The 14,064-nt window shown below is 43.6% G+C and overlaps 1 protein-coding gene across 4 annotated transcripts in view; it reads right to left on the bottom strand.

The window, feature by feature from the left end:
- Window positions 1-5,168: 5,168 nt before the first annotated feature.
- Window positions 5,169-14,064, bottom strand: part of LOC105090756 (cryptic protein) — a 30,494-nt gene continuing 21,598 nt past the window's right edge. For all 4 annotated transcript variants that reach the window (XM_064484655.1, XM_064484656.1, XM_064484657.1 and 1 more), the window contains one exon: window positions 5,169-5,450. In XM_064484655.1, the coding sequence (XP_064340725.1) occupies window positions 5,329-5,450 (122 nt within the window). In that variant the 3' untranslated portion in view covers window positions 5,169-5,328. The remainder of the gene's footprint in view (window positions 5,451-14,064) is intronic.

Genomic DNA, 14,064 nt, shown 5'->3' with positions numbered 1-14,064 from the left:
TCCTCCATGACAGTCATTTCTGCGTCTGTGGGTCTTACCCTACCTGGTTTTAAAACGGCAAAGAAGTTGTTCACGTCGGCATAGACGTGAAGTTCTTCTATGTGTAGTGCCAGACTTCAGAGATTTCCATGAATTAACATAATGAGGATGAGAAATACTTTCATAGTAGATCACATATCAGATTTCATGACAATACATGTATTGGAGAAAGAGTCAGTGAATTAGGACTGATGAAAGCAATTTTTACATATTGAAGTATGAGGAAGCCATTGTGGCTTATACATGAGTTAACCTGAATTTTGTGCTAACTGAAACAGTCTGCAGCCTATCAAACATACATTGTACAGCTGCTTTAATTATTAAAGAAAAGGGTTCATTGCCTAGAAGTAAAAAATGGCCATCCTAAAATTAAGGATTAAATACCTCCCTTCCTGGGACACCAATGCTGGTCCTCCTTTGATGATGAGACTCCCTGGCCAGGTGCCAAGGCCACACTGACTCACTGTGTACGTGCTGATCTGTGTGTTTATTTTTTGAAATATTGAAGGAATGTGTCCCTGACTTATTTGATGTAAAACTGTGCTGAAAGCCATGCTTCTCCGGAGCAGTTCCTCAGAGTTATCTGAGAGGCTGTATCCTGTGTTATAGGCTTCAGTCTGTCTCAGATAAAGCTCTTTTCTCTTCCTATTATAGATTGTTGATTGATTATTTCTGTTGACAGGAGGCAGTACCATTTGTCAAGTTACTGTTGAATCACAACCATAGGTTGGGTACAGATGTAGAATTTGGTAAAAATCAACAAAAGCTTATTGCTATATGGAATTTACAACATAGAGCATATATATTTTATTATTATTTGCAAACTCTGTGCAGTATGAGCTTTATACATAATAAACCACGTTACTTATAATAAAGTGATATATCTGTTTATTATCAGTAATAATATATATTATATACAATTTTTTTCCAGAGAGCTGATTATTAAACATTTAGTTGCCCATCATTGTATAAACCCCAGCGGAGATGCTGCAGACATTTCCAAGCGCGACACCCTCCCTCGGCTTGGCAGTGTTCCCCTGCTGGGGATTCATCCATCTCTGTGGCTTTGAACTTTCATGATTATATTTAGCTGGGGTCCCGCAGAGGTCTGGTTGCTGGTCAGGAGATCAGCAGAGCGTCCAGCAGTTCTAACTGGAGGAAACATAGCCCCTCATTGTCCTTTCCCAACAGCAGACAGTCCAGGTGAAATGAGAAAAGTCTATGCTAAGCTTATAGAATCTAATTTTAACTGTTCAAATCTGAGTTTAATGGAAAGGCCCATCACAGGACCTATTGCCTGTGTGTTACAAAGCTGCATGTGCCGGAGTGGTTTTTGCAGACAGCAGAAATTGGAAATACATGCCGAGGCTGGTTTTGAGTGCTCCCGGCCAAAAAAAATTCAGCTGCTTCCAGGCTAGAAGAGGGGCCAATTGTGATGTGGCTGAAAGGCACAAGAGGGCTCCTCCTGCAGGCGTTTGCTGTGGCTTTGATTTAAACTCCAACCCAGGGATGGGCTGAACGGTCTGAACAGTCAGGGGATTGAAACCACATGACTGGTATAAATCCTCGTGGTTTTCCCTGTGCCTTCTCTCAGTGTCCCCATGTGGGTCCCTCAGCGAGAGCACACATGGACATGTGGTGACAAATCCTACTTTTCTAGGATGCACCAGGGTAGACTGAGTGAGAACAAAAGCTGGCAGGGAAAGAGTGGCTTCTATAAACAGTCCAGAAGGGAGAGAGCTGGTTACCGCTTTCTCCAAAAGGAGGACCCCTCACTCTCAGTCAGAGTGAGCAAACCTAGGGTGTGAAAAGGCTCATTCCTGGGATGGGGGCAGTTCTGAGATAGCAGCCCAGGAAGGCTGTCTGTATCTGCTCTCCTCAACAGCAGGAGGCAGATAAGATACGTGACGCATTTATGTGAAGCTTCCAACCGGAGCCCAGAATCCTCTTTTGTCTCCTGGAAAGTTTCTACTTTTTAATGATCTCTCTGAACATCTGGGGTGTCCTTTACAAGGAAAAGAACTTTCATCCTCAAATTCTTCAGGCACTTCAGAAAAAGCTGGCTGCTAACTTTTCACAATTCCTGTTCTTTTCAGAGCTAGGTAGGTCAAGGTTTCTCAATTAGTTAGTTAGACAGTTAGGTGCATGGATAGATAGATAAGTAGATGAAATGGTTAATTTGGCTTTCTTGCTTAAAATCGGGAATTATTCTATTAGGAGGAGCCACAATCCTGGTTCTTGATTTTCTATTTAAAATGTAAATGAGTATTTATATCTTAGATATTCATACTATAAATAAACACATCTTGGCTTTCCTCCTTACCACAACTGTAGCCTCTCAAGTGTGGAAGAGCCCTCTCAGTTCAATTTCTTTAAGTGTAGCTAGATTTGCAGATACTAACTACTATATATAAAATAGATAAACAACAAGTTTCTACTGTAGAGCACAGGGAACTTTATTCAATGTCTTGCAGTAATCTATAATGAAAAAGAATATGAAAAGGAATATATGTATATATATATGGATGACTGAAACATTGTGCTGTACATCAGAAATTGACATAACATTGTAAACTGACTATACTTCAATAACAAGAAAATGAGACAATGTATCTTTTTGTCTGGCTATGTTTTTCAGCACACTTCATATTGGTATAAAAGTGCCTAAGATAGGCATTTTGTAAACATTCCACACATAGCATAAACATATTCATTAGGTTCTTAGGATAAATTTGCCAAGTCCATCATTAGCTTTCTTCTAGAATAATTAAGCAGCAATAGAAGGTACTGCTCAGAATGTACCTGAAACTATTTAAAGACAACTGTGACATCAGAAGTCATTATTACCCAGAAATATTTATATCCCAAAACTTGAATAATTAGTTTTTCATGAACCATAGTCCAAGTCAACCCTTTACTGAATTCTACCCTCTTTTTCTTTAATACTCATTTGAATATTACATTGAATTCCTATTTTCATGGCCAATGGTGGAAAAGTTTGAAAATGACAAAGTAATTTACAATATAGATTTTGATAATAATTGGACCTAGAGATTATCATATTGAGTGAATAAGTCAGAGAAAGACAAATATATTATATAATGTACATGTGAAATCTTTTTAAAAATGATACAAATTCTATTTACAAATCTAAAACAGACTCATGGACATAGAAGACAAACTATGGTTACCAAAAGGTAAAAGGCAGGGAGGGGTAAATTAGGGGTAGGGGATTAACAGAGACACATTACAATATATAAAATAGATAAACAAGGATCTACTGTACAGCACAGGGAACTATATTCAATTTCTTATAATAACCTGTAATGAAAAAGAATCTGAAAGGAGAAAACATATGTTTGTATAACTGAATCACTTTACACCTGAAACTAACATTGTGAATCAATTACACTTCAATAAAATTTTTTTAAAACACAATATATCACACACAGAAATAAAATTAATTATATTACATAGGCTTATAAACTAAAGTGTGTTTAAAAAGCTGAAAAACTCAATGGAAATACCATCTATGTGTGTGCTTTCAAAGTGGACATTCTAAAGTGCACAGCTTTGTGTGAGGGGGCCTCCCCCAGGTGGCTAGACGCCCATGTGCCCCACCGTGTCCTGGGGGCTGGAGGTCCTCACTGATCTGTACATCATTCACTCCTTTCTCCCACCCATGCTTGAAGGGTGGTGCCGCCACCCCCAGCGGATGGTGGACCTTGTGTTTGTTGGCTTCGTTAGTGTGTGCATGTGTGTGTGTATGTGTGTGTAGCAGCCCATGTAAGTCAGCAGACTTCCCATTTCAGTGCTCACACCAAGAGCTCTCTCTTCACCTGCATGTGCAGTGTCCTGGTGTCCAGGAGGAGTCAAAACCACACTCAAGGTCGAGGCTCCTCAGCTGAGCACTGAGACAGCCCTCTCCGGACAGGGACATTTCAGTGTTGAGTGAAAGATACTTTTCTGCCCACAAAAGCACTCCAGTATATGTAGTTTTATATCACACGCCTGGTAAATCTTATGATGGCCTTTCCATTGAACTCAGCTTTGAGTATTGTAAAGGAAATTCTATGAAGCTTATAAAACAGCAATATGTTGATCAGCTACTTTAATTTAGGCTGTAGAGTCTATCTTAGAGTCCTTTTCTCACTCATAATTTCTTCTTATTGGATTCTTATTGGCTTGTTTGCCTGAATTATTTGTAATATTCTTCTTGTTTTCACTCCTCTGATTTCTGATTATGGTATCTGTCCAAACAAGGTCGGTTTAATCAGCCTGGAGCTGAAAGACTTGACAGATGGGGTTAAGAAACATCTGACTCCTAACCCTGTGTGGTTGGCGGGAAGGCAAGCCCCTTAGCCCACTTTCTTTGCCCCAAGTTCTTTACACGCTGGTTTCAGATTGGGGCTCAGATTCGGTGGCTGGCCTGCAGCAGGGAGGCTGTGCTGCCTGGCGGGCTGCGGGGGACCAGGATCCGGGGGGAGGAGGACTAGCCTCTGGCCTGGCGCTGTCAATTCTCTGGGCTAAATCCTCAACCCGCCTGCCTTTACAGTGAGTTCTGCTGAGATGATCTCCTTTTACGGAGATGTTGGTGATAATCCCAAGAAGTGCTAATTGTCCTGAAAAAAGGCGTCACAACTGAGCTGTTTGCAGAGGAAGCTGGAGGAAAGGCAGAGGGGTGCCTGGCTGCCTGCCTCCAGCCTGAGCTCCATCCCTCCCACCCTCTCTGCACCTTCTCGCCTGGCTTTCTCTGTCTAGGGAGCATTTTGGGGCAGCTGCTCCTTGCCAGACTCAGAGCACAGCGGTGCAGGGGACACCCATGTGGCACCGCCACTTTCCCACCAAGGACTTAGGGACTAGTTGAGTGAACTAGTGAAGGAACGATGTGAAGAGTAGCTGCGTCTACTGCCCATCTCTGCCCGGCCTCAAGAGGCGCTTAAAAGGGAGCTGCTACCGGGAGGGGCCCCGTGCTTGGTCTCCTCCGAAGTCATCGGAGCTTAGGGTTGAATAGGCTCTAGTGTTTACTCCCGCGCATCTAAGTTGTTTACCTTGAAGTACCCAGGAAAGCAAGAAAGGCTTTCTTGAAAATGTTTATTAAACGATACAAATATGCATCTAACGCGCCAGTTTATAAGAAATCAAACAAATCGGTTACTTCCAACATAGAAAATCAAAGAGGCCGCCCAAGCCCGGCCCCCCCCCCCCCCGCTCCTTCCCGTGGCGCCACCCGGCTCGGCTAGCTGGGTGGCCGGGCAGGGTCCCGCCGCGGCGGAGTCGCAGGTCGGGTCAGCAGGCTCCCGCCTCGCTGAGGATGTATTTCAGGAGGAGGCAGGGCAGGAGGATGAGAACACTCCGTGTGCGCCACGCGCTTCGTGCATTAGCGTGGGAGGCCAGGAAGTCTTTCAGATCTGGGGGAAAAAAAAATCCCAAGAGTGTATAAGACACGCTGCGGCAGGCTTGCTTTCAGAGGGTGAAGCTTGGAGAGGGTGTAGTTCAGTGGCAGAGCGCATGCTTAGCATGCATGAGGTCATGAGTTCGATCCGTTAAATAAAAAATAATAAATAAATAAACCTAATTACCTCTCCCCTCCACCAGAAAAAAGGAAGGAAGGAAGGAAGGAAGAAAGAAAAGAAAAGAAAAGAAAAGAAAAGAAAAGAAAAGAAAAGAAAAGAAAAGAAGAGTGAATCGGAGATGTTTGCACCTGCTCTGGTAAAAGCCCCTTTCTGCCTGCGCCTCCTCACTAGACCTTGCCCAGCGGCAGGCTAGCTCATACATCCCCTTCGGCTTCGTCCGCAAACAGCGGGATGTTTGTGTAACTTGGAGAGCTGAAGGAGAATCTGTTTACTGTTTTAAAGGCTCACAAAGAAACAGGCCTTCAGCTCCTCTCATTTTGCGCAGGAGCTGACCAAGGTGATCTTTGAGAGTTCCATGCCAAGTCATTTAGCAATCAGGGACAGGTAGATCTGATTTAAAATGTCATCGAATAAAACTGCTTGCCTCCATCCATTGCAAAGAAGGTCCAACTTTTCCCTCAGTTAGTCCTAACACTACTGCTTTGACTAGGAACCATTTATTAAAAGGGAGGAAAGTACCCATTTCTACAGCAATGGCAGACATCCCCGCGGAGGAAGTGACAACCGGACGCAGCTGCACAGCACTGGGGGCTGGGCCCCACCTGGAGTGCCCCTCTCCCCAGGGGTGGCAGTGTGGCTCCTCCACTGCAGGTCTCACTCTGAGCCCCAGGGGTCCGTGAGTCTGGCTTTCTGGATGGCTGGGACGCCAGCCCAGAGGTGTTAAGTGGGAATCTCTGGGGTAGTGGGACCAGGCTTAAGTCCCCTGTGGTGAGTGGTTACTAACAGGTGAAGCTGACAAGCCCCACAGGCACGGCCACAGGCAGGGGCACCAACCCCACTGAGGATTCTCACAAGCAAATCTGGAGCTGGATGTGAGGCGGTCTGGGCAGGGAAGCCTGCAGATAAGGGCGAGCCCAACTTACAGGGAGCCTTCTCCCCAGGGCCGCTGGGCAGAGGCCAGCCTGCTCTTCCCCTAAACAAACCCTCCCAGCTCCGCCCTCTAGGGTACCTTCAGAATATGCCCTCTGTGCGTAAGAACCTGTGGTGCGCATAGACCGGTAGAAACTAATGAGTAATGACAAAGACAAGCCACTGCAGCAGGGACCCGCCCTGCATCTGTCCATAGGTAACTGCCATGGGAAAGGCCAGGAGGTCACGCTCAGCACAGGACCCAGGCCAGGCCCACTCCAGACCCGGGCACCCTTCCCCACACCACCCCACCGTGGGAGATGGTCATTCCAGGGTCCAGGAACCCCACGAAACAGGAACCTTAGCATGTGGGCCCAGAGGTGGCTCCAGGAAAGCTGAGGGTCTGACAGGTGTTCCCAATGGGAGAAGCAGCTTTGCAGGTGAAGGAGGGGTCAGCCTCTAATGAGCTTCACTGTTGACCTTCCCCTGGTGGAAGGGGCCAGGCTGCCCCTAGAGAAGGATCCAGGCCCTATTGGCAGTCTTTTCTCATACATGAACTCAAAGGCCATTGTTATGGTCACAATGACTCTAATGACAAAGTCAATACAGAATTTGGTTAGGCTGATTCAGCCCCTCAAGCAGGGGTCCCCAAACTGAGGCTGTGAGCACCATGCAGTGTCCCTCCCAGGGGACCCAAGGTCACCCACTGAGCTTAGAAAGAAAATATTAGAACTTCCACTATATATTTATAGGAAATTTTTAAATAAGCTTTATTTATATTTACTGATTATTAGAATGGACGGAATCAATGGTCCTACGGCCCACCATTATTTTATGTCACACCAAAAGGGAAACTCTGCTGCTGGTGGATGACTTACTATAACCTAGGATTTTAATGATATATTTATCACAAGCCCTTTTTTTAGATTTAGACACAGCAGAGATTTTTCATCACGTATGTTAGTCTTACACGTGCGTAAAAAGGACGACAAAAGCGAAACCACGCTTGCGCATGCTCAGTGTGGCACTGTGGCACCAGCACTCAGCGCGGAACGTGCTCAAGTGCTTTCACTGATGGGGCGAGGATTTTAAAAAGTTTGGATGAGGGTAACATTACATTTCAGTATGAAGTCCAGAATCAGCATTCCCTAAACTCTCCAATTTGCAGATATCCCTGGATGCCCGCTGACTTCCTCTCTCATTACGACACCAGAGAAGCTCCCCCACTAGAATGGCACCTACCATGGGAGAACATCCCAGAGGGGTCTGACAAAGGGCCTGACCTCTCCCGGGCAGCACACCCAGGCTTGGAGCCAGCTGGGGCCAGGACCTGGGAGGGGGCCATCCTTCCCACAGGCCCGAGACCGGCTCCTGCCCGAGACCGGCTGCGGCCCACAGACATTGATTTGCTTGTCGATTGATTGGTTGATTGATTTGTGCCAGAACTATAATTTTTTTTAATTGGGTTTGAAGCAAATGAGGTGAGGCTTGATCTGACCCCAGTCTGACATCAACATGACCTGTTTATCACTGAAGGCATTCCAACCTGCTACTTCTGGTGTCAGCATCTAGGCTCTAAGTTTTAGAATATAATAGTCCTTGATGTTAATGAAATACTTAATTCTCTGGGCTGGGACAGGAAGAATCTCCCTCCTGGTATAATGAGACTTTGGGCTGCTTCAAGGACTAAGCAAACGTCCCTCAAGCTTCACGCTTGTCTAGATTTTTTTTAAACCCTAATTGAAAATGCTCATCAAAGAGGGCGGGTATAGCTCAGTGGCAGAGTGTGTGCCTAGCAAGCACAAGGTCCTGGGTTTAATTCCTCGTACCTCCATTAAAAAATAAATAAAATCTAATTACCTCCCCTCCCAAAAAAGTGTACAGTGCTGTATGTCAATTACATCTCAACAAAACTGGAAGAAAAAAAGAATGATTTTTTTAAAAAAAGAAAAAATTGCTCATCAATTATGGCATAGCGGGTATCATTCACAACCTAAAACACACATTTTGGTAGATATGCATATACATGCTAGATTATGAAGTAATTCTTTCTAACCTCATTGTACTGACTTGAATACTATTGATGGTGATGGTAATAATGTAACAATAATTTATTTTATGTATAATATGAAACAGTTATAGGGCCTTTTCATCTTAACAAGTCAATAGGGTAAGTGTTGCTGCTGTGGAGATTGAAGCACAGCTATTTAACCTTTCATAAAGATCATAAACATTACCACAAGCAATCTTGGTGCTGGGAGGGTATAGCTCAGTGGTAGAGTGCGTGCTTAGCATGCATGAGGTCCTGGGTTCAATCCCCAGTCCCTCCATTAAAAAAAAAACAAAACATATTCTTGGGGATTTGAACAAGTACTTTGGGGGATTTTCCATGCTTTTCTATCATGCCACATTGCCTCTTTTAATGCAAAATTAACAAATGTAAATGAAGAAAATAATAGAATGGTAGCTACCTGGTCTAAAGCATATGGTATTTAGAACAGTAAAAATTAATTATTTTAATTATAATATAATAGTAGCTAATAACTTATATGGTGTTTCTTCTTTGATGCTGTATTCGGAACTAAAAGGTCAAAGGTCACCCATTCAATATTTATTCAGAATTATTTTGCTCAAAGCATCATTTTAGGTCATGGAACAGAAAAATTTAAAAATAGTTCACACCAACAAATATGACTATTTTGCACAAATTTTATACTTCCACATCTGGGAGGGCGGAGGGTAGGTTATCCTCATTTCACACGAGGAAACTGGGGAAGAAATACTGTTCTTCTGAAACAGAATGGCAAACATGCCTTTGAACAGATATTATATGGGGATTAAGAAAGCCTGTCATTCTTGGACCCACAGAGTATCAGAGCCAGGAGGGCCCTTGGAGACCCTTTGGCTTTCGGGTCCCTGGAGGAACAAGAGGAGCAGGATTTTGTCGTATGTTGTTAACTTTTTGTGATCCCCCATCCATATGTCTTTTCACATCATTAGAATTATACATACAGTTTTCCTTTCTATCTTCCATATATTCTTCAAAATCATCATAATATCCCATTAAAGGATTTAAAACATTTACTTACCTATTATTCTGCTGCTGGATTTAGAACATGGACAGATTTTCAATATTCTAAATAACACTATCAAAAATACCTTCTTTAAGAGCCCAGAAATAAACCTATGCACTTACAGTCAATTAAACTATGACAAAGGAGACAAAAATATACAATGGAGAAAAGACAGTCTCTTCAATAAGTGGTGCTGGGGAAACTGGACAGCTGCATGTAAAAGAATGAAATTAGAACATTCTCTAACACCATGTACAAAAATAAACTCAAAGTGGATTGAAGACCTAAATGTAAGACTGGATATTATAAAACTCCTAGAGGAAAACATAGGCAGGATGCTCTTTGGCATAAATCACAGCAATATTTTTTTTCAGATCTGTCTCCTAAAGCAAAGGAAATAAAAGCAAAATAAATAAACGGGACCTAATTAAACTTAAAAACTTTTGCATAGCAAAGGAAACCATTGTCAAAACAAAAAGACAACCTACTAAATGAGAGAAAATATTTGCAAATGATATGACCGGTAAGGGGTTAATATCCAACATACATAAATAGCCCATACAACTCAACTTCAAAAAACCTTACAACTAGATTGAGAAAATGGGCAGAAGAAGTAACTAGACATTTTTCCAAAGAGGAAATGCAGATGGCCCACAGGCACATGAAGAGATGCTCAATGTCACTAACTATTAGAGAAATGCAAGTCAAAACCACAGTGAGGTACCACCTCACACCTGTCAGAATGGCTATCATCAAAAAGAACACAAATAACACATGTTGGCAAGGATATGGAGGAAAGGGAACCCTCATACACTGTTGGTGGGAATGTAAACTGGTGCGGCAACTGTGGAAAACAGCATGGTGGTTTCTCAAAAACTGAAAATAGAACTACAATATGACCCGTCAATCCCACTGCTAGGTATATATCCAAACAAAAACAAAAACACTAATTCAAACAGAGACATGCACCCCCTGCGTGCACAGCAGCATTATTTACAATTGCCAAGGTGTGGAAGCAATCTAACTGCACACTGACAGATGAATGGATAAAGAAGACATGGCACAAACACATACACACAATGGAATACTACTCAGCCATAAAAAGAATGACATTTTGCCATTTGCAGCAACATGGAGGGACTTAGAGGGTATTATGCTAAGTGAAATGAGCCAGACAAAAACAAACTCTGTATGATGTCACTTATATGTGGAATCTAAAAAATACAACGAACTAGAGAATAAAACAAAAAAGAAGCAGACTCACAGATACAGAGAACAAACTAGTGGTTAACAGCTGGAGGAGGGGAGGGGGAGGGGCAATAAGAGGTAGGGGTAAATAAAAGGCTTATTATGGTATTATATGAAATCATGTGTGAAACTTTTGAAAAATGTAAAGCACTATAGAATTTAAAGATTCTTTCATTCAATTAAAAAAAGACATATTTAGGGCAAATCTACTCAGTGGCTCAGAGAAAAGTTTAATAAAAAATGTGATTTTGCCAATAAAAGTTATGATTATATTCATAATGAAATTTTAGTGTTTAAAAAAACACTCAAAAAAAAACCCTTCATTTTATACTGATAATTATAGGAAGAGTACAGAATAGTAAAGGGGTTCAGAATCAGACCCCAAGCCCTTGTGCACTTTTGGTGGGAATGTACATTTGTGCAGCCCTTATGGAAACCAGTATGGAGGTTCTTCAAAATATTAAAAATAGAACTACCATATGATCCAGCAATTCCATTTCTGGGTGTTTATCTGAAAGGAATGAACACACTAACTTGAAAAGATACATGCACCCCCATGTTCATTGCACATTATTACAATAGCCAAGACATAGAAGCACCTAAGTGTCCACTGATGGATGAATAGATTTAAGAAGTGTGAGATATATGTGCAATACATATTATTGATATAGAAAATGTGAGATATATATAATAAAATATTGTTCAGCCATTAAAAAAAAAAAGAAAATCTTGCCATTTGCAACAACATAGGTGGACCCTGAAGGCATTCTGTTAAGCAAAGTAAGTTAGACAAAAAAGACAAATACCATCTGATCTCACTTTTTTGTGGAATCTAAAAAAAAAGAAAGAAAGAAACCAAACTCATAGATACAGAGAACAGCCTGGTGGTTGCCAAAGGTGGGGCAGGGAGTGAAATGGGTGGAGGGGGTCAAAAGGTACGAACTTCCATTTATAAAATAAATAAGTCCTGGGGACGTAATGTGCAGCGTGGTGACTATAGTTAACAGTACAGTACTGCATATTTGAAAGCTTCTAAGAGATTAGATCTTAAAAGTTCTCATCACAGGAAAAAAAAAGTATCACTACATGTGGTGATGAATGTTAGCGAGACTCGCTGTAGTGATCATTTCTTAACATACACAAATCACTGTGTTGTGCACCTAAAGCCAATACAATGTCATACGGCAATTATATCTCAACTTAAAAATCAAGTGTTTGACATAGTTCAGGGATGTGCTTATGTGCTCTGTGAATGGTAGCAGTTTTATTCACAGATTAACATTAATTATATATGAATTACCATTATGTCAATGTTTATATCAATATAGTATGTTAATCTATAGTATCTTTAAATAATTTAAATGTTATTATAAAACATCATAGTGTTTCTAAATTAACAACTAACCTGGTGATTACCTCTTAAGTAAAAAAAAAAAGAATCATCCTGTTTACTAGCTGGAGGAGTTAACCACTCTGAGCCTCAGTTTCCTCATACATAAAAGGTATAATACTATTTCATAGGCTTGTTAATAAGAGAATTGAACGGGATTAAGTGTATAAAGTGCCTGAAATATGCTGAGAGCTAACAGACAGGTATCATCACAATCACTGTCATCACATCACCATGACCGCTGTCAGCACAGCCACCACCATTGTCGCCCACCCCAAAGCATGATCAATGGATCAGAGCACAATCCGTCACTGTCCTTTTTGCAAGTGACAAATTACTCTGAAAGATGCCTGCACTATTTTGTTCAACTTTGATAAGCAGAAGCCATATTTTCGGAGTCACTGTCACTGTCCTTGGCAGAGAGCAGTCCCAGTCTTGATGTTTCCAAGAATGTGAAATTGTGAGCGGATATCCTGGGACCCAGTCCTTGCTCTGTTGCTTCTGAGCCCGAGCTGGCGTTGCTTAGGAGACTGGAAACTATCCCAGCCAGCCCCTTCCCCACATCGCTGCGGGCAGCCCCAGTGACAAGCGGGAAATGACTTCACCTGCAGGGTTACACAGCTACCACCTGCAATTCCAATGCCTAGTCCTTCATTTGTGTCCTCTTTTCTCTGGGGCATGGAAGGAGCAGCCAGTGAGCAGGACCAGCAGATGGAGAGCCCAGTAGGAGAGGGCAGGAGGAGCAGGACATTGTCCCATAAACACACTCGCATCTACAGGCACTGCTGGCACCACGCAGAGCTGGCTGAGAAGAAGGGGGAGCAGGAAGCGGGGCTGAAGGGCTCCACCCTACAAGGGCTGCTCCTCTCCTGCAGCTGGGACAGTGCACAAGGGGGGCTGATGTGGGGCTGAAGGGCTGCACCCCCATTAGGAGCATCCCTAGACTGCTAATCCTCCCCAAAGGGGAGGAAGGGGTAGGGAGGGGTGAGAAGGTGGCTTTAAAGCTGAGCATGCATGAACTGTGTCCTCCATTCATGGCCCCAACCAGGGCATCCCCCCGAGAGGGTGGGAGCAGGAAGGTGGCTTGAAGGGCTCCCCCCACAAGAGCTGCCCTCCATTGCGGTCGGGACAGTGCACAAGGGGATGCGAAGTGAGACTGGAGGCTTGTGCTACCGTTGAGTGTGCCTTAGGTTGTGGGATTTGCCCAGAGCTGCCTATGGTGCAAGGAGGAACAGGAGAGCCGGCGGAGGGGCTCCACAAGGCCCAGGGCTAACAAAGGGGGCTGAAGGGCTGTGCTGCCGTCAGCTGTGCCCCCTCTCCGCTGCCCCGGCCAGCGCTTACTGAATAGGGGCCGGAGCAAGGACGAGGGGTGCAAGGGCCGTGCCTCCTTCACCTGTGCCTCCGGGCCCTGCCCCAGGCGCCATCTCAGCAGAGCGGCTGTTTTCGGACCTAGGAAATCCGTGTTCCTTACTCAGTTTTACAAGGGAGACATTTGCATTGAGTTGGAAACTGCTGAGAATCTTCACAAAATGAGTGTTCACCCCGCATGTTCTCCACACCCCGCTGGCTTTTATCTATTTACGCGGCAGGCCTGAGCCGTGGGTACAAGGCACCTTCCTTCCCAGGGGGCACGGACGCGGTGGCCTTGAAGAGCAGCGCCTGGCGGCGCAGGCCTGTTCCCGTCCTGCCGCAGGGTGTCCTTCGCATGCCACAGTTGAGAACGTGGTGTTGATGTCATGCAAAGAAATCCGACAGAGATTTAGTTTGGGGAAACTGTCTGCCTGGGGTGGCTCTGTTTACCAGCTTGTGCGTGCCCCAAATTCTACTC

This window comes from Camelus dromedarius, chromosome 4 (assembly GCF_036321535.1).
Source record: "Camelus dromedarius isolate mCamDro1 chromosome 4, mCamDro1.pat, whole genome shotgun sequence".
NCBI lineage: Eukaryota > Metazoa > Chordata > Mammalia > Artiodactyla > Camelidae > Camelus > Camelus dromedarius.
This window is presented reverse-complemented; position numbering and strand designations above follow the sequence as displayed.